The following is a 21,490-nucleotide window of genomic DNA, read 5'->3' as shown; positions in this document are numbered from 1 at the left end:
GTTTATTTCGTGCGGATTTACATATGACAATAAGGAAAGTGATAAGACGCTCTATATGTAAAAGACACTGAGTTATGTTTGAGTTGTTATTTCAACTAAATGGAAAGTGATGCAGTGCTCTTTGAAATTTCAGTATCGGAGCACGTTTACAGTTCTCTTTACTGGCGAATTCTTTATTCGTGTGAATGATAATTATATAATATTGTTCTCGTTCCATTGAGACTTTACTATGTAATAATTGTTCCCGGAAAAAGTTGGAATGAAATGTTTGCCTTACCGGTGTCGTTACCGACTATAGCCCAGCTGAGTGGCATCGCGAGAATACTTTTGGCCGATTCAGTTAGAATCACTGCGACCATTAGAGGTGTTAGAAATGCGGAGAATTTCATGATGCTCGATGTGTAACATTAAAGGTACAACTGAATGGAAATGGTGATGCAGCGACGGCATTTAAACGAAAAATTAAACGTGACCGGGAAGTCCCTCAGAAACGTGCGCTGGGTCTTTTAACCCTCTCCCCTCGTCGGAGATCGTTGAATCAAGAAAAATAAAAACAAGAACCCCACTTGCGTTAATTCGCTGGAAGAGTCGATAATCGCTATCGGTCCTTCGAGTAGTACGCAAAAGATGTGTAATCGATGACAAGTTGAAAAATCTGAACGATAGGACGATACCACACACAATATTACAATGATAAAATATTGCGCACCTGTGTGTCGGCGCCTCGCACTTGATAATGACGATACCGAATAAGTCTCTAAATATGAGTTTACTCAATTGCTCCATTAGTCGACTTAATTCTTTTTATGTCTGAAAGTATTATGAAAACCAGATCTATCAAAATCAATCGTTGCGACACGATTTGATAAATCTTCGTGCTGATATTGAGAAAAGTATTGATCGAATTACACGTTGGTAATATGACAAATGCGCAAAGTGAATTATTTGGTAATTGAGAGATAAGGACTTTCAAGGCATCGTCTTATGTGTAATCGTATCGTACAAAGAGTGGTACGGAGAAATACCATGTTTTATATAGCGTATTATCAAAATTTTATGTGTGTAAATTGAATATTTTGATCAATTCAGAAGTACTAAACGATAAGGATGGGGGTCATAAAGCTACGGTATAATTAATATAACGAGTTTATAAAGGAAAATCCTGATGAGTTGAACAAAATTTCGATCAGTTTTGATCATTTAAACAAATAAGCAATTAATATTTTATACAAATTTACAATATAATCAAAAGAAAAAAATATTTAATTAAAACTCGAGAAAGTTTGTATATTACAAATTTAAATATTACTTCATTCATTCATCGACAGAGGTCCGTGTGTTTAACATCGTCAAGTTTGGTTGCTATTTTATCGGCGCTTTATATCATATATCGCTTTAATTACTATACATATTAATTACTTTAAATAATTAAACGCTACATATAATTTTTTGAACGTAACGACTAATAATTTAGTCGTGTTTTTCCAGAAAAATACGACGCTTGCTCGTAAAACAATGCGAAACTAATATAGCTAAATTTAAAATATATATAATTAATTGTTTCCATTTTTACCGAGTAACTAATATTGAAATTGAGTAATATTATACGCGCACATTCGTCAAATTTACGTAGCATTATCGAAAACCAATTCAGACGTGATTCAACTTATTTACGGCTATGTGTGAACTGATTTCCGACGCCAATTATATTACTTTTTATTAGTTTATTGTAAGTGCGAAAGTGAACGCTGTTAAACGCAAGATGTTCAAATTCCGGTTTTCCAAAGATAAGGAAGATGAAGGTATTCTTATATTTTTCTCTTTTATATGATCAATTCAAATTCATAACAGTAGATATTATTTTTGAGGTTATGTTCATGTTATACCACCACGCATATACAGGGTAATTCACTATTCGTGTGACAAATTTTTACAGCTGATACTACACCTGAAAAGCAACAAAAAAGTTCATATAAACCTACGTCTGCTTTAAAAGAATGACAGAGAAAATTAGGATTTTTGTTTTTCTCGGGGAAAAATTCTCTCTCATCTTAATTACACAATTTTAGAATACTACTGATTAAATAAAGAAATTTCTTAATTCTCATTTAATTGAAAGAGTAAGATAAATTATATCTCCCGCTTTAGAGGTAAGAGAGAGAAAGATATAGAAAAAGCTATAAGAAAGAGTGAGACAGATGAGACGGACCTCACTCGGGAACCTCTGGCGCCATCTCTGTGAAAAGTGCTCAAACTGGTCGCTCAGCATTATCAACAGTGAAGTGAACACTGAAGAACTACTAGCGCCATCTCTATGGAAGAAACTGAAACTAATTACCGACTAGTTTCAGTGTTTGTCCAAAAGATGGTGCCAGTAGTTCTTCAGTAGTTCACTTCGCTGCCGATAATGCTGAGCGACCAGTTTGAGCACTTTTCACAGAGATGGCACAAGGGGTTCTTCAGTAGGTAGGTAACGTTTGTCTCACTCTTTCTTATAGCTTTTTATATATCTTTCTCTCTCTTACCTCTAAAGCGGGAGATATAATTTATCTTAGTCTTTCAATTCAATGAAAAGTAAGGAGTTTCTTTATTTAATCAGCAGTATTTTAAAATTCTGCAATTAAGTAGTGAATCACCTTGTACATGTATATATATTAGTATTTACATTCAATTACTATTTTAAGCGGCAATTCTATAAAAAGAATGACGCCAGGGTAATTATTTCAGATAGAGGTATCGATACGGAAAAATCGACAATTAATTGGATACCTGCCTCAGAAATCGAAGTATCAAAATTAGAAATCGAAAAACAATACGAACCAAATGATTATACAGAAAATGTAATATTTGCGGGTTGTAATTTAAAATTAATTCGATCTGAGAGGGCTTTGCACGATCTAAAAATGAAAAATTGTGCAAATATTGTAGAGGCAGAATCGCAACATTCTGATCTTATACCCGCTAAATACGAAGGTACTCTACCTTAACGCGCCACATTTTTGAAACTTAGATTTTAGTGACAAAGGTTCAAAAAAATTTATTTGTGTTCTTGTATGAAGGTGGCTTAAAGATCTGGGAATGCAGTTACGACTTAGGACAGTATCTATTTGAAAATAGCATAGAATTCCGAGACAAAACTGTTTTGGATTTAGGATGTGGCGCCGGTATTGTTGGTCTTATTGCCCTTCGAAAAAATGCTATCGTTCATTTCCAAGATTATGTTCGTATCTGTTTTATTATGCTCGTCATATATAGATTACAAAGTCAAACGTACAAGTATATCGTTTTACAGAACGTAGAAGTAATTGAAACTGTAACGATCCCAAATGTTTCGTTAAATTTCGATGATCGGGAAAGCGTACTAAAAAGATGTCGATTTTTTTGCGGTGACTGGGAATCATTTACAAAATTGTATAGTCCGATCGATGAAAATGAATTAACAAAGTATGATCTGATTTTCACAAGTGAAACAATTTATAATCCTGATAATCATAAGAAATTGTACGAAGTTTTTAAACAAAGACTTAAACAAGATGGCATTGGGCAAGTATAGACATTAAACTGTAAATCTGGATTAAGTTTCCGTAAGTGCAAGATATAAAATCGGATCGTGTAATGTTCTCAGATTTATTGCCGGTAAAACTTATTACTTTGGTGTTGGAGGAGGAATGAGACAGTTTCAGAATCTCATAGAGGAAGATGGTATTTTTGACGTTGATATAGTTTGGAAAAGTAAAGAGGGTAATTAATCATTTCAATTACTATTTAAATATACTTCTTTATTTTTCTATATTATACTGTAGATATATATATATATTTTTAGGGTTACAAAGAGAAATTCTAAAAATTACAAGGAAGCAACAGACGTAAATCGGAAAACGTCTAAATAATGTACTATTTACATTTGTTTGTCAAATAAATTGAATTTCTCTTCAATTTCTATGGAGATAATCTTTCATAAACCCATCCGTTGTTTCCCTGATGGATGAGTACGTTGTCGATTTTTTCGTTCGGTTTAGGCCGTCTAAAACGAATCCTATCGTGTAAACGATCGCTCTGGCCTTGCCAAAATTCGACACAATGCGGAATGATAATGTATCCACCCCTAAAAATCAAGTTAGACTATCTTCATGCATATACTTTCAATGACGTCATATTATAATACAATATATACTTAAGAATCTCGTATCATTATTTACCACCAATCGGGCCTTTTAACTTGTCCTTCCGGAAATTGCGCTATCAATTCTCTTTCCTTCACGATAAGCGTTTGTCTGCTTGCGATTACGCTACTTTGCCTGCTTGCTGCCGATCCAATCTGATTCGAATATGGACGGCTCTGAAAGTAACTATCTGAATCCTCTGCAGACGTTTTCTGTACTTTACCCTCTATGCGTACCTAATTAAAATTATTAATTATACATATCTTGAATTTAGAACGGTGCAAAAATTATTTTAGAATAGTTTAACACTTATCGATTCTTACACTTCGTCTCAACGGTTCCCAATAAAAGGTCGCCGCTACATTTGGATTTTCAGCCTGAAAATTTTTAATGGACATACTTAAATGGTGTCTATTCGTGCTGTCGCAAGTTACAAACCGGATTCACTCACTAATTCGCGACCTTTTCTGCTTTCATAATTAGTATAAAATTTGAAACCCTCTGTGCCGTAACCTTTAAGTAATACAGCTCGCACGGACGGAATCCCAGTTCTGCAAAAATTGTTATTCTTTAAATTATTTTTTTTTCTCTACAAATAGTGGCAAGCCATTTGTTTTTAGCATTACTTAGTAGCTGTAGCGATAAACATAGCGTTCGCTTCAAAAATTTGCGGTGTATTACAAGCTTCTTCGAACCATACTTTGAATTGACCAATAGGCTCTTTGCTTACAAGATGATCTTCCGTAAAAGTTTCATTTTTGTCTTTGTATTTCATTCGCATACCTACAAAAAGTATTAGGATTTATATTTTACTGTTATTTCCTACTTTTCTTTAAATAATACATCATTTATTTTCTAATCGTAACAAATTTGTAATTCACAGTATTACTGGAGCGCTATTTGTCATTCATCATAATATTTCGGTATTAAAATACAGATTTTCTCAATGAATTTTTTATTTTAAAATGTTCTGTAAAAGTTATTTATTAACTTAGTTTACATCGTCAAAAATGTTATTAGAAATGGAATTAGAATTACAACGCCTTCTTGCGAGGAAACATGTCACTTACATTATGGTAGACGCTCAATAACAGGTGTTCTAACGATAATTGCTCGAATACCTCATAGTGAAACTTGCTTTGCGTGAATGAATGTGTTAAATAAAAGTAAGTTAGAGCTGAAGTATGAACTTGAATCGATCAGTTTTATCAGTGACCCTTTCAATCGTCAACAACATTAATTTGATCAATTAGAAACGTCCTTAACACACGGTACGTGTACATCCGCTTTTCAAAGTCGCACTAGGCGTAATTAGAAATTCTTTTCCGTATAACAATAATTAGAAGGACAACGTTACCTCCAATGTTAACATTGTAGCTTGTATCATGGGACGTTGATTTCATAGATGACATGTTACTGGATGTTCGAAGTTGTTGGTTTGATAACAAAATGGTTTCCTAATTTCAATAGAACACGTCACTGATGCACAACGTAGTAGCGAGTAAATTGATCAGAACGTAAAATGCAAGTAGACGCGACACATTTTGATATACGCTACTTGTTATTTCACCAGTGTATACTCGTTTTATAAAATTCGAGGTTATATCCCCCCCTTCCCCTTTATCATTTCGATCATTGTAAGCGAAAGGTGGCGCACAGTGTCGTAAAACGTGGAACTTCGTTCGAGGTCTATCTATTATTTGGTATAATTGTTATTTAATTTGTATAAATTAAGTATTCTTAGAGTTAAAACTTTTAGTTAGTTTACTTATTAATTGCACTGTAATGTGTAACGTGTACGCATTCTAATAAAATATGCTAATTATTAGTACTTTTACCGACGTAGCCGAAAATTTAAATTTGGAAAATGTTTGCTACGCCATTGCCCCTTATCATGACATTTTGATGCGTGCAAATAAGATATTAGGTTTTCTATTGCGTAATTATTTGATTTGTACTTTTTCTTCTGTTTGGAATAAATTTTTTGCATCAATATACTGTTTATTGCATGAATATTTCGCAGAAACTTTACTTCAGAGTTTTACAATCTTAATCTGTTCAACTTCCATGCTTTTAAAATGTAGTCTATGTATATTTTCAGAGATAATTTAAAAACGTTACTTATAAAAGCGTAAACTTTATAGAAGAGGATTTCATTCTTAAAAATATCAGTATAAATATAATTGAAATAATTATTTAATTGACGCTCATATCCAAAGTTATCAACTGTCAAAAGAATAGTATTCATACTGTACTGCCATTGATCCGTGGGTATACGTAACACAACCATAGCTTTCTATGACCGTAAATGCTTCCGGAAGTGCTAATGGGTACCGCAGTTTGATTGGACATTGCACCGTTCGCGCCACGAATTGTACTTACAAAAATGTACTTGTAAAATTTTACTTACATGAATTGTACATTGTATGATATATATCAAAAAATTAAAATTCTAAAAATTTTCTAAATCAAAACTATAATCATTCGTTTTATACATGGTTAAAAAATCGATGCATTCGCAAGTTATTCTGTTTTAAATGACAGCTTTTTAAATTAATAGATAAATTTTAAGAATATTATAAAATAACAACATTTTTATGCAAAATACAATGAAAATATGTGTGTATTTATACATTAAATACAATTTATGCAACTGATATACGAGCACCCGTTTTCGTGCAGTCTTGTGTCGGTTATCTGTTGATTATTAAGAGCCGAGACCCAAAAAAAAAACAGTTCTGCCAGTTGTGTTGTATGTGCTTAAGTTTAGACGTAAGGAAATAGAGAACGTTTAAATATCAACACTTGTAAATATATAAAACATAATTTAATTTTATTTGTTACATTTTATCCAGTAGCAGATAACATTTTAGTTAGGTTAGAATGAGTTTATACTAGATTTTTAAGTTATATTAAGTAAAAACAATGTGCCTACAAAATTTGATGACTTGTAAAGAAAATTTTATATTAAAGAAAATTTTTGTTCATTTGTAAGTGGTAATAATTAAATTGTATATCGTCACATATATTTGTAAACATCCGTTAACCAATTGAATATTCCTGTCAAAACGTGTAATTACATTGAAATTCGAAATTAAAAATATTTATCATGATAACATTAAGTCAAAAATGATAACTGAGAATAAAAAATTACATTATTAATTGCAAATGTGAAAGTCAGCCATCATAAATTGGATTTATTAGTACAATAGCAATAAAGTAACGTAAAAAGTTATAAAAAATAATTTATTCAAAGAAATGAAAAACACTTTTACATTTTTATGCAATCTTTTTTAACCAAGTGTTTAGTTCTTCAATATTTGCAGATGTTTCGGGATCTTTGTTATACGCGCTACATTCTGCAAATTCAATGTTTGTCTCCAAATGGGCAAATTTAAAATCTTTTCCTTGCTTGCCAAGATGCTTGCCAACATTTGTCGCTGATGCATCTATAGCGTCCAACTGACGTGTTTTTGTCTCGCATAATAAATTCATTTCTTCCTCCAATAACGTCTTTATAACAGCCGGGACTTTTGCCATAGTCTGATCCTGTTTGTTACATAATATAAGCACAGACTTTTTCTGTATAGCAGAATCTGACAGCAAATTGTACAGATATCTAAAAATAAAAAAATTTTGTCACTTCTGTTGCAGGATGTAATGACTTATCACTCGCGTGTACTTACTCTGCTACATCTCGGATATCTTTTTGGAAAGTCACAGAATCGATCACATAGACAAGTCCTTTTGCGGATAACTTGAATTGATCGAAGAAATTGTAACGAAGACGTTCATGTCCAGGTATATCAACAATTTTCAAGAGACGCTAAATTTATCAACAAGTTCAGATGTCTGTGATTTTGGTATATTAAAGCCTATGCTTTGCAAGAAATAATTTATACTTTTACCTATAATTCATTGGAGCCTAACCAAATTCACTATCATATTATATATCGGTAAAGTACAGATACATATATCACCCACCAACAAAATTACGAGTGTCCAATGATTATGGTAAAAAGTGTTAAGTATACTCATGAAAACTCACATTATTGATCGTGATGTCGCCTGTATTTTCTTTTACAGACGTATGTGTCTTAACAAATTTGGAATAAAGCAGCCGTGCGTATATCAATGTTTTACCAGCATCACTGAGACCAGTTAATAATATACTATTTCCTACAGTTTTTTTCCTGTGCCATATGGCAAATAACACTGTGGAAAAGAATAAATTTTATAAAAGAAATAGCAATATTATAAGGGATTCTGCTATCGCAATTAGAAAAATGGTTCTACAAAGCTAAATTTATGAATATTAGGGTAAAAGCCTAAGCAAATTCTGTACACAAAAATGTACCTATTTTTATATTACGCATACAACCACAATTTTATTCTCATTTTTATTATTTCACTATTCGTGGCTATCTTTATAATGTATATTAAGTACTGTGGGTACAATGATTATACATTTTCATTGAATAAATAAATATGATGGTTGTAGGATGTTACAAATGAAACTATGAGACTGTGCATATTATTTATAAACATCATTAAAAATGAAAGAAACAAATTATATTTAATACATATATACAAATTAAAAGAAAAGATATTGTTTGTTACCCTATATTTCAATGTCTATGAATATCATGTTATATATATACATACATATATATAAATTTACGAATATGTAGTCTATTGAAAGCTTTTAAGTGTATAAATATACCTTTTATTTTACTTGCAGAAAAAAGAGAGGACTGTGATGTTATATTAGATAATGTAACAATAAAGTAACGAAATCTATTTCTCGCGCAAATGATCAATTATTGTCGTATTTTATTTAATTTTACATGCGTAATAATCATTAATTTCAGGTCTATGAAAAAACATAAGGAACTTATAACCTATGGCTATTTCGTTTAATTACCTATGGTTATAATAATCACGATAACTGCAACTAATATACCCAAAAACTGGGAATCGTCACTTTGATCTGTGAATAGCTCTATATTGTTTTCCATTGTGGCAGTATTTTTTTAATGTTAACTTCAAATCACCTCGTTGATATACAAATCTTTGGAAAATCAGTAACTGTATACACTGCACCGCTATACTATACTATTGGTCACGTCTACAGATGACTTGGACTAGACCTCAGAAAGCGCCACCTATGTCCAATGATGTAGTTACTTGCCCGCGCATGCATACGTTAGTTATTCAAACATGAATATTCACAAAACAATATGTGAAACGTGCATTTAATATCATTTATACTTAATACTTGTAAGATAGAAATTAAAATTATATTTACGTGCTTTAAAGATAAGTGTGAAAGTATGAAAGGAATGTGATTCCATAATTTAAAATAAAATCTAAAATATTGCGGGCGTTCTGATTGGTTGATGGCTACGCTTGCTCAAACGTTAGTGCCGAATTTCCCTTGCTATAGCGAGGAGCGCGAAACGGGTCCAGCTTAACGAATTGTCTTAAAACTCTTTTTGTAAACAAATTTATAAGTCGATCGGTGTTCTCTAATCGTGTAAAGTGTGTGAGGAACTACTGGCCGTGCAGCAAATGTGATATCTCGGAGAAATATGTGAGTAAAAGTTATATATTTGTCTCTGCTAAGATGCATTTTCTATAATACGTAACATTTCATTTCTTATTACGAAAATGTTGAAAATCTTGCCATTTTATTAAGTTTTAGCCGAAACACGATATATTCTTGTATAATCAATTATTTCACGTGAAAGCAAAAATAATTTAAATATGTCCGTTACTAAGATATGTCGCAATCTTGCTTATCGACTGCATACGATAACATAGCAACTATTGGCAAGATAGAACATTATACTAAAAGAAAGTAAATGTATTACTCGATGATAAAGAGAATCAGAACTCGATTAATGCGTTAAATCTTCGACATATTTAATATAGATGTCAGCATATGGTATGTCCATTTTTTAACCGGTTTAACATAATAATAATTAACATATAACAATTACCATTCCAACAAGTTTTAGTAAATCTAACGTCGCTCAAAGCGATAGAGTACCATTCTAACTATTCTGTGTGCAATTGGTAGCATTGCGAGTGTGCGGTGAAAATACAAAGAAAAGTCTGCAAAGGAAACCACATTTTTCCCGTGATTTTGGTAGTTTAATAAATTTCTCTCGCGTAGACACACGGATGTTCGGATCGTTTTAACGAAGGGGTCGCGCGTTTCCATATTCGGTGTACGACGAGAAAAAAAAAAAAGGTTTCGCGCGGGCAACTTTTGCCGCTATCAGATCCTTCTGTCGGCGACGTATCCGCGAATTTATTGCCCGGCTTCCCTACAGAGGCGGGAGAGCACGATCTCTTCCCGAGAATTCCCTTTAGGATAGCGCCTTGTCTGTCAATTCCTCGCTATGGTCAAGGCACTCGATTCCCCTCATCGATTATCTGTCCTCCCTCGAAGTTTCCATACAACCAGAACACTCCTCCGGTCCCGCTAACCCTGTACACGCGCCATCGTTTCAGCTCGTCGCTCGAATTCCTCGGTAGGCTTTCATGTTTTCACCTACGTTTCCTACAATTTCGAAGTAGTTTAACGGTATTGTGTTGGCTCGATCAATTTTCGAACGATATCAGTTACGATAAAAGACAATTTAGTCGAGGAGAGCTAAACAATGCGACTCTTTCATACGCAATCGCGACGAGTTTGCATATTTGAAGCTGGAACGTCTTGACGTTAATAGCATGTCCCAGGTGATCTTGATAAATTCGCGTGCATGCTCTTAATTACCTTGCGCGGATCGTTCGTTATTAAGTGTGCATCAATTATCATCGAGTCGATCGGGGCCCGTGAATGGCGGGAAGATGATAGGTTCCATCACGTAAATATATCTTGCTCCAATTACAGCCGGAAGATATGTCATCTTCGATGAATGCAGTCTTTAATTAACGTTAATGTTAGACGGTCGTGATTTGAAGCTGAGCAGTTCTCCGTATACATCAGATAACGTCAATTCGGATGCCCCACATACGATATACCCTCGTTAATAGTTTGACACCCGTTCAATGTGCAAATTTGCTTCAATGGACCGAACAAGTATGCAACCGATCCGATAAGAAGTGAAAAAGAACAAAAACAGATAGAATATGTTAGACAAGGAGACGAGGGAAAGGAAATGAAATTAGCAATAGCCGTTGATAGTCATATTGGATACGTAAGATAATTCTTCGATTCGCTGTCTTTCACCATTCATTTAAAAGAGCACGATCATTTAAAAATTCAATAAAAATTCAAGCGATAGAAAAGTTGATACATATGAGATAAACTTGAACGCGTGACAAGCAATGGCAATAACTCTTGACCGAGTCTCTTTCGTCGTCCACTTTTGGTCCCGCACGAAAACATCGCGGCTGCGTCAGTAGAATCATATAGCCATCTTACCAAATCGAAGAATCTTAACTGCGATACAACTCTTTAAATCTTCGTAATCAGCTCCGATATTTTATCATCGTGCCCTTAGCCGAGCAACCATTAAGGGAATCGAAACGTCGACGATCCACCGCGACGCGCGTACTTACATTCTCGAGCTTTGTGCCGGCCGCTCGATCCTCGAATCACAGTGAAAGGGGTGAGGGGTGGAGAGAGACGCGTCGAAGGAGAGAAAAAGAGAGAGAGAGAGAGCGGGTGAAAAAATCGGGACACGTTGAATCGGGCTACCGTAAAAGTCGAAAGGAGCGTGGAAGGGGCGAAGATGGTAGAAAAAGGAGGGCGTCGTGATAAAGTACGGTGAAGATGGGTGGAGGGCGTAGAGGGTGGACCGAGGGAGACGTTTGATGCTGGAGGAGGTGGGCGGGTGAGCCAGAGCCGCGTAGTGGCGAGTTTCTTATGGCGTACGGTGGGACAGAAAAGATCCGCCGCAAAAAAGGACCGCCCTGGCTGAGTGGACGCGCAGAATCTGCAATTATATCGCAAAAAAGGAGCCGAGTGTCCGGGACAAACTGCTTCCTGGCCCGTAAACAATGCTGCCAAATAAGTCTGCGGGCATAAATCGTCGGTCGCCGCTCTCGCACGAGCAGCCACTCCGCTCTCCCAGGCCGTGTCCGAATCGCACGATAAAAAGCCAATCGATCGCTAAACTCTTTATTCCGCCGCGAGCTGAAATCTCTGCGGGGATGGCGGACGCGATCGGCCGAGGCCGATTCGAATTTACGAGTCCGTGTCCCCCGGCTTCCACCCGGTTCGTTCTGACTTGTTGTTGCCCGAATATCGCAATACCAGCCAGTTTCTTATTGGCACGCACCAGTTGCTACGCTGCTTCGATTTACTTACGCGCGTCAGTTTTATTGCGCGAGAATCGCGCGTCTTTCGGAAACGAGACTCACTCATTCCCTTTCCGATCGTTAAGCTTCGAATGTTGAATCCTGAGGGAACGCGTTCGCGTGCCTTTATCGTGGAACGAATACGAGCTGCGTCAAGAAAAAGTACGATTTATTACGACGAATTCGATTGATTATATCGATTGTATTATAAAAACGGCGATTCTACTGTAACTTATTTCGTCCGTTAATGATAAACATCCGTACAATAACTCAGTGACAGATTTCGACGTATTCTTCATTTCTTTTTGCTCCAAGTACGTCTATATATTACAGCTATAAACGTTTATTGACCCCGTTCAATTTTCGACTATCATAAATTACCATTTTATCCGATGCGCGACCATTCGCGCAGAGAAACCATCGTCTCGGTGAGGAGTAAGCGTGAGACTTACCTTTTTAATGCCTGCTTCGATTGAAATATAGCGATCGATAGCTAATAGCGCTCGATAATAATTAAAGGGGGTACCTAATTAATCCAGCGTATCAGGAATTTCGTGCCACGAATTCGAACCTCGTAAAAAGAAAGGGGGACGCCCATACCGTTTCGCGGATCCCGCCCGCTCGTAGAACCCGTGACCGCGTTAACGCTTTACGCACGTGTAATTATAATGGGCCGGCTAATCTGATGGGATTAATTTTTTCACGTGGTGCTTGACTGGAGGCGAGCCGTCGGGTTTCTCTCGATTATCAGTCGAGCGGTGCTCACACCTGGTTAACGCGCTAATGAATTCCCCAGTATCGAAGTAATTATGGGTTAAAGCGCGAAATCTCGCGCTCGCCCTCGCTCTCGGATATTCTCTTTATTCTTTATTAACCCTTTTGTATCCTCTCTATTCTTTATTTACCTCTTTTTCACTCGCCTTTATCTCATTTTTATTCCACCACGCTCGCTTTGGTACACTCCCGTTTATACAGAGCGCGGTGCTAAAATTCTTGCACGGATTCAGCGAAAGCAATAAAGTTGTAAAAGGTTACGGTACGTGGTGATTCAAGATTGTTTTTTGTGATACCTTCATTTGCTCTCGAGAAATATCTTACGACTGATATTTCTACGAACACTTGTACCAGTCTTACCATTCGTGTTCTAAACAATTACTTGGCATAAAATATACGCGTAAGTATCCTTTCGAATGTACGTGGGAAATGTCCGAAGAATTATGGGCGAAGAATGTAGGCCCTCTTCTCCTTGTTGAAAAGAAATAATTACACCGAGCTGATATCCGGTTACGACGTGACAAGAGCCCCCTTGTTGCTATACGCGGCTCTGCAAGGCTTATCATAAATTATTGCCCACGAAAGAGAATTCCTTTCTGCAATCGAAGTTTACGATCGGGCCGCGCCGCTTATTGAGACGCTGCTTTGGCAAACGTTAACAAGGATGCAACGAAACGAGCTGGCCAAAAAGTACGGAGGCAGGCACTGTTTAACGATGCCCCTTCGCCCTGCCTCTTTCACGGAAAAAAACTGCTGTTAATTAGGGGTTTTTTCTACGTGTTAAACGCGTGAGCGAATTTGAACGCTCGCCGATCGACCCCCTCGCAAACTCAATAAATATGGAGGTAAACGGTCCGTGTAATCATGCACAGCGAAAATCGTGACTCGACGAGCCGATGATGGCTGGGAAGGGTTTTCGGATGGAACATTCTCCGTGCGAGAGCTCGGTTTTTTTCAGAAAATTAAGTGTTAAACCCCTGGTGCCCGTGAGTTAAGGCTCCTCCACAAGCTAGTGTACAATTTTTTATGTAAAGTAACATCACGATGGTTATCACTGGATTCTCTTATGAATCGTTGAGCAAAATACAATTGATCGTTTCAACGCGTGGCTTATTTATAATAGAACAAGTAACGGGGACAAGAGAGGTGGAGAGAACGTTCCCTAACAAAAGAGGAATCATAACTTAGAAAATCTCGGTCGAACATTTTATCATTCTCGCGCGTACTTACCCCTTTCGATACCTCGAACCAGAGATCCATTTTCATATTAACCGCGAGGACGTGACCGCTAGATAATTGAAACAGCGGAGAGCCAGCTATAAAATTTAAGTGGATCATCGGCCATTAATTTGGAGCAGCGTTGCCGATCTCTATAGGGCGACGTTGCGATCGTTAAACGTATCGTCGCCGCAGATAGAAACGTGTCATTAATCAGATAAGGAGTCGAGAACAGGCAAGGGTGTATCATCGTAATATCTCATCAAGCCGGTCACGTACATCGAAAGCGAAAAACGAGCGAGCCAAAGGTAGCTCTAAAACCCGCCCTCCCCGTTCTCTCTCTCCCTCTCTCTCTCTCTCTCTCTCTCTCTCTTTCTCGCTTCCCTTCAGCTGCGGATCGAAGGCTGATTTACGAAGGCGCGAATTAGCCCGTAATTGCCTCTAAACGGATCGCGCATTAATATATATTGAGTTGTCCTCTCTTGCCTTCGCTGTACGACTTTATCGCACGTAAATCGGCCGTTAGCCAAGCTTCGTCTCTCTTGCTCTCGTTCATCCCCTTGTCCATGCCTTCGTGTTGCCTTCCAACGACCGGCAAGCTGGAATCGAGCAAGATTACCGGCAATGGCGCGTAACTGATTGTAGTTCGCTTAGTTAGCGCAACGAGGAATCTCTGAAAGTCCCTCTAAAGAGCGGTAGAAGGTTATTATGATGTTATATGGCGGTTGTTAGAGGAGTTCGGGGTAAATATAGCAGGGGATAGCCGTTCGATCGGGGAATCGGCCAGTTTTGACGTTGATCAGGCCTCATTAACGGGTGTCTGCATTCCTGAAATGTCAATTAGGGATGCTGCATGGGGTGGTCCTCTGGCGACAGTCTTACCCGATCTGATCGTTCGCTGAAATCTTCCCGAGTTTGTTCGCTGCTTTTATCGCCGCTCTTTATACTAACCTTTGCATTCTCGTATCGGAAATTTGTTCGTCTGGTATATAATTAGTTGTTACCGATACGTTGTATTAAGTCAGATATAGAACTGGTTTCTTAGACGAAGAAACTTTTACAAAAGTTGCGAACTTAACAAATTTTTATTCTCCATTTGTTATACTCCATCGATTTCAGCTCTTAAACGCACTGCGGATTCGTTCGGATTCGTTCGTTCAAAGAGCTCGAATCTATCCCGTGGGTTGTTCTTCACCTTTGCTTCGAGGATCCAATATAAAGAGCGAATATTGCAACAGAACCGATCATAAAAGTGGTCCCCGGTGTATCCTTCCTCCCGTCCAAGCATAAATCTCCGCGGATGAATGCAACCGGTAGGGCATATCCGCCTAACTTGGCCCCCATGAGAACAAAGTTAGGCTATTAAAACGTTCGCTCGTCGACAAAGTAGCAACGCGGAGAGGCGAACTCTCTCCTCGCGGACATCGACGCCAGGCTTGGCTAATAAAATGTTACAAATTCGTCGCACGGAGGGTAGTTTATGACGCGTGTGAGGCCTTCATCGGATCCATCGGGCTTTGTGCGCGGCCTTACGATTCCCTTCGCAGCCTTTTACGACTGTGTGTCAATTCTTAAGCCTCGAGCAACGGTAACGTGTGGGTTAAATCGATTTAATTCGTAACCAACCTGAATCAAGATTCATGGCAGGTTAGAGCGTTCCTCGTTTTACGAGACGGAAATATATGGAAGCTTAAAACGCGTGCAGGACAGTTCCCTTTTCTTATTCGCCTTTCTTTGCCGGGCCTTGTTACACGGGGCTGTAAATCACGGCGTTTCTCAAGTTAGACGTGACCCTTTGGAACCGCCGTCTCTCAAAGTATCAATTCCGTACTGAAAGTGTTACAAAGTTGGTGGTCGATGGTCGAGGTTTTAATACTTTGTATCGTCTCGGGTTTATTTCGCGGAAGATATGCGATGAATTATGTCGCCGAGGGTTATTGATGGGTCGTTGAGAATTTCAGTCGAAGAGGCTGAGAAAACATTTGTTACGTTCATAGAATCGAAATCCTTGGTCGTTACAACGTTTTGTCACAAAGTGTTGTAGACTTTTTTCTCATTTCGATACTCTTTTCTCTAATAAGACAGAAATCATAGGGATCGCTTTATCGGAACCGTTTCGTTTCACCATATGAGATCAAGTTCTCTACGATCCAATTAAAACCCAGCACATTTTCACGACGCTCGTTCCTCAATCTACCAGGATACGCTAATAAAGCAGAAATATCTCCAGGTACAAATCGCACTTTATGACACTCGTAAATACCACTAGACGGGTTTGCGCGAATGCGTATAAACTCAATAGTCGATCATGGTTTCTCGAGGGACATACGCGATTTTTCCCCTAACGATCCCTCGACGCGAGGACCAATTACTTGCCGTATACCTCGTTGTTTTTCACCACGAACGAGATCGTAGCTGCGTCCCGAACGTTTATGCTCGGTACATTCATTAGTGAGTCCAAAGAAGATTTCTTCGACAGATTCCACCCTGTGCGTGATACCTCACATCCTGTATCCGGTGATAATTGCTTTACATGATTCTCTGTCGTTCGAGGGGTTTCACTCGGACCGTACCGAGGGTCGTATATTTTGACAGTTACGGCGGTTCTTAACGATCGGGTTAATTTTTATTACATCGTCTCGATGGAATCACAGGTACGCTCCGCTCTCGAGGAAGAATCGCGTGTTGCTTTTATATGCGTGCTCAAAAGTTCCATCGACTTTTCGCGAGGCTTCTCACCTCGGAACTCTTTAAATTCTTCGGAAGGAGGTCGATAATTTATTTTCTAACGAAATCTAAAATTAGACGATTTTTTGCAATCGAAATACTGTTACTTTCACCCACTATACTCTCGATAAGGATTGATTCAGAAGGCAGATGGTGTTTTCCCGTGAACGCGTGAGAAAGTTCACGTAACGTCGATCTCGTTCACGAAAACTTCCTCGCAGGTGGCGCGTAGGATAAAGTCTAGCTAACCGCCCCTTTTATTTCACCGAGAAAAGCGAGCGAACCCTTAAGGAACCCCAATCTCGATTCTCCTTTATCGCGAGGAATCCAGATTTCTGGAAATTCTATATTATCCGCCTCGTCAATGCCGCTTTGTACCGCGCGGAGTGACACACGGGGGTTCGTGGAGTCGCCATTGTCGTATCCCGAAAGGATTCCTCCCTTTCTCGGCTCGTTCCTCGGGAAATGGGGTTGGAAAGCTGATCCGCCGTCTCGGTTAACCGATTATTTGGAAATATTGATCCCTTGTTTGATGCAGACCGGTCCAAATATTGATTGCCTTCGATCGAATTGTTCTGAGAAGTCTTAATTACCTTTATTAACCTTTTGCGAAACGGTATCGAATTTCGTTATCTCCAGTTGATAGAAAAGTCGTCCAGCGGAAAGGGTTAACGAATTTTCAATAAAACTTTTTATTTATACATTGAGAAATAGTTACTAAAATCAGAAACGCAAGAAATACAAAATAAATTAGTGTAAATCGTAAAGGATAATTAGCGAATTCTAACAGTGATCATTGTGAGATTGAATTTTTATTATCACGTAGAATTTGTACTTTTAAACATAGTTTCTTTGATATTTATTGTCGCGCATTTGACGTCGACGGAAGATCAAGTTTTTTTCCATTTTTATGGTCGGAGGACCAGTTGCGCTATCCCTTTCCGCCTCCGCAATTCTTGTCTAATGTGAACCCCCAATTTTCGCACAATGGAACGTCTCGAGAGTCCTTATAAAAATTCGAGATACAATGAGGCTTTTGTGAGAGGACTTATCCCATCCGCGTCCGATTGAACCGGACAGTTTTTTTTCCTTCCTTCACCCCGGCGAATCCTACACGGTGCACCGATTTCTCGTAAAACGTCTGAAAATCGGACACACCGGTGAAGAGGTTAAACCTTTTGTGCGAGAATCATCGTGCGAGCCATTCAACGAAACCTTATTCACTTTTTCCACGTACACCCCATCTTTATGATAGCGTCCGCGAGAGAAAGAGGACGAGACGTTACTCCTTCGATGCAGTTTCTTCGGTCTACAAAAGATACCTACTGTGTCCTGAAAACAACTTTACCCGGTTTGCGAAACGCTCGAGCGTTTAAAAATCGGGATAGCCCGCCGTCTCTCGATTCACGAGCTTCGCAACGCGCGTTTATGTAAATTCGAGCAATGAATTGAACCACGATTGGCATCGGTCGGAACAGGCGAAAGTATGAGAAGGTGGAGGAATTGATGATCCCGTTCGAGTACGGCTAATGGACCCTGTTGCTCCACACATCAGAGGGAACATGCGTGCATAATTCGAGTAATCGAATCTTTCGGGGTGTTTAATTCCGATTGGCAGAGGGGAAAGAAGAATCGGGACGGCAAAAACTTGTCTTACGGAGGTCTCTTTGCACTAGTCATTCTCGATTATTAGTTGGTATCGAGCGTCTTCGTCGAGGAGAAATAAGATCGCTTATAGAGAAATCACCGTAGTAGTATAGGTCTATGCTTTCACATACACAATGCGACTCTCTTTATTTCCGCTCATTAACGCATATAATTAGCCGCGATTCGCGGAGTCTTTTTACTTTTTAATTGCTTTGCGAATCCCACGGTAGGCTTGCACTCTTTCCCGTCTTTTTCCGCCGCGTATCGTCATTACCAGAAAAAGGTCTGCGATAATAAGAGACCAACCGTTCTAATGAAACGTCATTTTTTCTGGAGTTTAAGCAGTGTCGTGCGATTTTATTATATCTTAGCTCCTCCCAGGATGTTGCGATCGCAGTATCTTAAATGGCAATGTAAAATCGCTCGCCCTCTACGAATTCGTAAGGACCTGTGAACCAACGTTCGCGCGACGACGAAACGCGGCTCGTTTTCGCTTTTGTCGGGGGAATCGCCGCGCGAGCAACAGATCACAGACAGGAAACGGCGATAGCCGCGCGCGGGGATCCCAGGCGAGCGCGCCGCCAACTTTATAACATTTCACGAACCGGAAATGCAATATGGCCGGCGCACGTGGGCAGCCGTGTACACGTAGAGATAGGAGGCGAGCAGCGGGCAGCGCGTCGTAGCGTAAAAGCGGCGGCCGATGTTTCGCTTCTCCTCGTGAAATGAATAAAAGATGCTGCGCCGGCAGCATCGCTTACTCATTAACGTTCCCCCGTGCCGGTGCTCGCGCCGGCTTGGATTTAAGCGGTAACGCGAGACAGCACGTGAAAAAGAGGGGAAGAACGCGTGGGCGGCTCGGGGCACTCCGCGCCACATAATGCGAACGCGTAACTTCGCCCTGCACCGGCTGTGTGAAACGAGTGCTCCGCGTGGTGCACGTTTAGGGTAATGAGGCTTGACCGTTCGAGCGGCGAGTTTTAAGTTCGAGTTAGAGTTTGCGAGAATCGAAGGGGTTGGAGGGAGGTCGAAAGGGTGTCGGTCGAGGGATACGACGTTTCGAGTAGATGGTATATAAAGTATCAATTATAATAAAACCACGGTTGTACGAACGACAGGTGTTAAAAAATAATTATCTCCAATGTCCAAATAATGTTCGAGTTTCTTCGAGTTTTTTCGAGTTAAAAAGGTAGAAATAAATTATACGCTTTCGTCCCGGCGATAGAAAGCATGATAAGGTTGTGAGAATTCGAGTCCACTGTCGATGGCTGGTCCTCGAATGCGTTTTGAAAGCGAGAGAATCAAGAGACACGGGGACCCCGAATGTGGGGCCGATCGATAAAATGCGCGAAGCACTGAATCGAAAGTGTCCCTTTGTCCAGGCTCTGCTCTCGACCGAAATAGCTAGCTCGAATCGAAAGCAAACTTATGGAGTCGCGGCGAAAACGCTTCCGTTCGAGAGTTCATTAAATACAGGAGACTTTATCTGATCCTCTGTTCTTTACGACACACGTGCATTTATTCCCAATGATTAATTTCTCTTTGTTCCAAAAAAGAAAGCGAAATTCTAGTTTTATTATTTCGATCGCGTGTCCATTTAAATTCAGCTTTTATTTGAATCGTGGGATTGTACTTCGTAATTAATCTTTGGAAGTCGAAAACCCCGATCGTTGTCCTGGTTACCGTGATTTAATGTGAGTATAAAGTTGCGATATCAGAAATCGTGAGAGCCTCCCGGAAGACGGTGGTCCCACGCGGCACTTAAACTCTCGTAACGAGAAAAACAGAGGAAGAGGCGGAAACGCGTAAAATAGGGGCTAGAGTGTCGCCGAAAGCACATAAATCCCCGTTTACAATGCTGCCCTGCAGGGCACACGTGTCCGCGCGAGTGAAGTTCGCCGCGCGCGGATGAATGAAACTCTTTGACGAACACGTTCTGCTCGGCAGGCCGGCTTCCCGTTCTCTGTTATCGTGCTCCTGCCAGTTGTCGTCGTTGGTGTTCCACGTTGTAGCGTCGGAAAGTCGCTGGACCAGCCGAGTCTGGTTATTAAAGGCGGTTTACGTCGAGAGACAAGACTAGCACCTCCTAGCTCCCCTCGTTTTTCTTCCCCCTTTTGGTCTCGCTTCTACATTTGGACCCCTGTCGAGTACCCCGACTCGTCAACTTTAACCTCTGGTGATTTTTCACTGTCTCCGCTGCCAGATATAAATTGCGAAACTGAACTCGAGTGTAGTTGTTCGGATAGGATCTGGGTTTTGTCGTACTTATGGATCGTCGATAATTCGATATTCTACGTTTGCTTTTATTTTAACAATGCTTCATTACTCAGACGCAAGATATTTCGAGATAACTCTAACATTTACTTAAAATTCCTCTCGATTCTTCCGCTACGAAGAAAAACACCCACGCAACATTCCTGGCTGTGTAGAACCTACCAAACTTCATGCTCGAACTCGTATCGACAAATAGCCCACGCAATCTTCGCCGCGTAAAAAAGTTGCCCAAGCCCAAACTACGTCGACCCGGTTTCACTAACTCATATATGAATGAGTTCGTTATCCGCGCCATAGGACGTAACGAGAAATCGATCGGGAGCCGCACAATCACCGGATCGTTAGACCGCGGCGTAAGAAGGATTTGAATGATG

The 21,490-nt window shown here is 39.3% G+C and overlaps 4 protein-coding genes across 8 annotated transcripts in view; 1 reads left to right on the top strand and 3 right to left on the bottom strand.

The window, feature by feature from the left end:
• LOC143424577 (peptidoglycan-recognition protein SC2) overlaps positions 1–21,490 on the bottom strand; it is a 209,317-nt gene that overhangs the window by 929 nt on the left and 186,898 nt on the right. The window contains exon 2 of the mRNA XM_076896763.1: positions 278–401. Within this exon, the coding sequence (XP_076752878.1) occupies positions 278–389 (112 nt within the window). The 5' untranslated portion in view covers positions 390–401. The remainder of the gene's footprint in view (positions 1–277; positions 402–21,490) is intronic.
• On the top strand, positions 1,649–9,001 carry LOC143432887 (histidine protein methyltransferase 1 homolog). 5 transcript variants are annotated; one of them, XM_076909853.1, is made up of 6 exons: positions 1,649–1,802; positions 2,728–2,973; positions 3,060–3,220; positions 3,293–3,543; positions 3,626–3,741; positions 3,824–3,870. In XM_076909853.1, the coding sequence occupies exons 1-6, from the start codon at positions 1,763–1,765 to the stop codon at positions 3,868–3,870; spliced, it is 861 nt and encodes a 286-aa protein (XP_076765968.1). In that variant the 5' UTR covers positions 1,649–1,762. The 5 variants fall into 5 exon arrangements, 1 of the variants encoding a protein (XP_076765968.1); XR_013103074.1 differs by lacking the exons at positions 2,728–2,973; positions 3,060–3,220; positions 3,293–3,543; positions 3,626–3,741; positions 3,824–3,870 and adding exons at positions 7,818–8,026; positions 8,250–8,998 and having other exon boundaries at positions 1,669–1,802; XR_013103078.1 differs by lacking the exons at positions 1,649–1,802; positions 2,728–2,973; positions 3,060–3,220; ... (1 more) ...; positions 3,626–3,741; positions 3,824–3,870 and adding exons at positions 6,530–6,551; positions 7,818–8,026; positions 8,250–9,001.
• LOC143432877 (pyridoxine/pyridoxamine 5'-phosphate oxidase) lies at positions 3,874–5,776 on the bottom strand. Its single transcript, XM_076909841.1, has 6 exons — positions 5,521–5,776; positions 4,790–4,946; positions 4,615–4,714; positions 4,487–4,540; positions 4,200–4,399; positions 3,874–4,105 (listed from the first exon to the last, which is right to left on the bottom strand). The coding sequence occupies exons 1-6, from the start codon at positions 5,573–5,575 to the stop codon at positions 3,940–3,942; spliced, it is 732 nt and encodes a 243-aa protein (XP_076765956.1). The 5' UTR covers positions 5,576–5,776; the 3' UTR covers positions 3,874–3,939.
• Srprbeta (signal recognition particle receptor beta) lies at positions 7,395–9,292 on the bottom strand. Its single transcript, XM_076909829.1, has 4 exons — positions 9,088–9,292; positions 8,212–8,378; positions 7,850–7,989; positions 7,395–7,782 (listed from the first exon to the last, which is right to left on the bottom strand). Exons 1-4 carry the CDS (start codon positions 9,179–9,181, stop codon positions 7,443–7,445), a joined length of 741 nt encoding a protein of 246 aa, XP_076765944.1. The 5' UTR covers positions 9,182–9,292; the 3' UTR covers positions 7,395–7,442.

This window comes from Xylocopa sonorina, chromosome 1, assembly GCF_050948175.1.
Source record: "Xylocopa sonorina isolate GNS202 chromosome 1, iyXylSono1_principal, whole genome shotgun sequence".
Lineage (NCBI taxonomy): Eukaryota > Metazoa > Arthropoda > Insecta > Hymenoptera > Apidae > Xylocopa > Xylocopa sonorina.
This window is presented reverse-complemented; position numbering and strand designations above follow the sequence as displayed.

Coding starts and splice junctions, on each gene's coding strand:
- LOC143432887 (XM_076909853.1), top strand. CDS start 1,763: ATGTTCAAATTCCGGTTTTCCAAAGATAAGGAAGATGAAG. Junction 1,803..2,727: donor CAAAGATAAGGAAGATGAAG/GTATTCTTATAT, acceptor TAATTATTTCAG/ATAGAGGTATCGATACGGAA. Junction 3,221..3,292: donor TCGTTCATTTCCAAGATTAT/GTTCGTATCTGT, acceptor ATCGTTTTACAG/AACGTAGAAGTAATTGAAAC.
- LOC143432877 (XM_076909841.1), bottom strand. CDS start 5,575: ATGTCATCTATGAAATCAACGTCCCATGATACAAGCTACAATGTTAAC. Junction 4,400..4,486: donor GGGAACCGTTGAGACGAAGT/GTAAGAATCGAT, acceptor AATTTTAATTAG/GTACGCATAGAGGGTAAAGT. Junction 4,106..4,199: donor GTTAAAAGGCCCGATTGGTG/GTAAATAATGAT, acceptor CTTGATTTTTAG/GGGTGGATACATTATCATTC.
- Srprbeta (XM_076909829.1), bottom strand. CDS start 9,181: ATGGAAAACAATATAGAGCTATTCACAGATCAAAGTGACGATTCCCAG. Junction 8,379..9,087: donor CGTGATTATTATAACCATAG/GTAATTAAACGA, acceptor TCTTTTCCACAG/TGTTATTTGCCATATGGCAC. Junction 7,783..7,849: donor GATATCCGAGATGTAGCAGA/GTAAGTACACGC, acceptor TTTTATTTTTAG/ATATCTGTACAATTTGCTGT.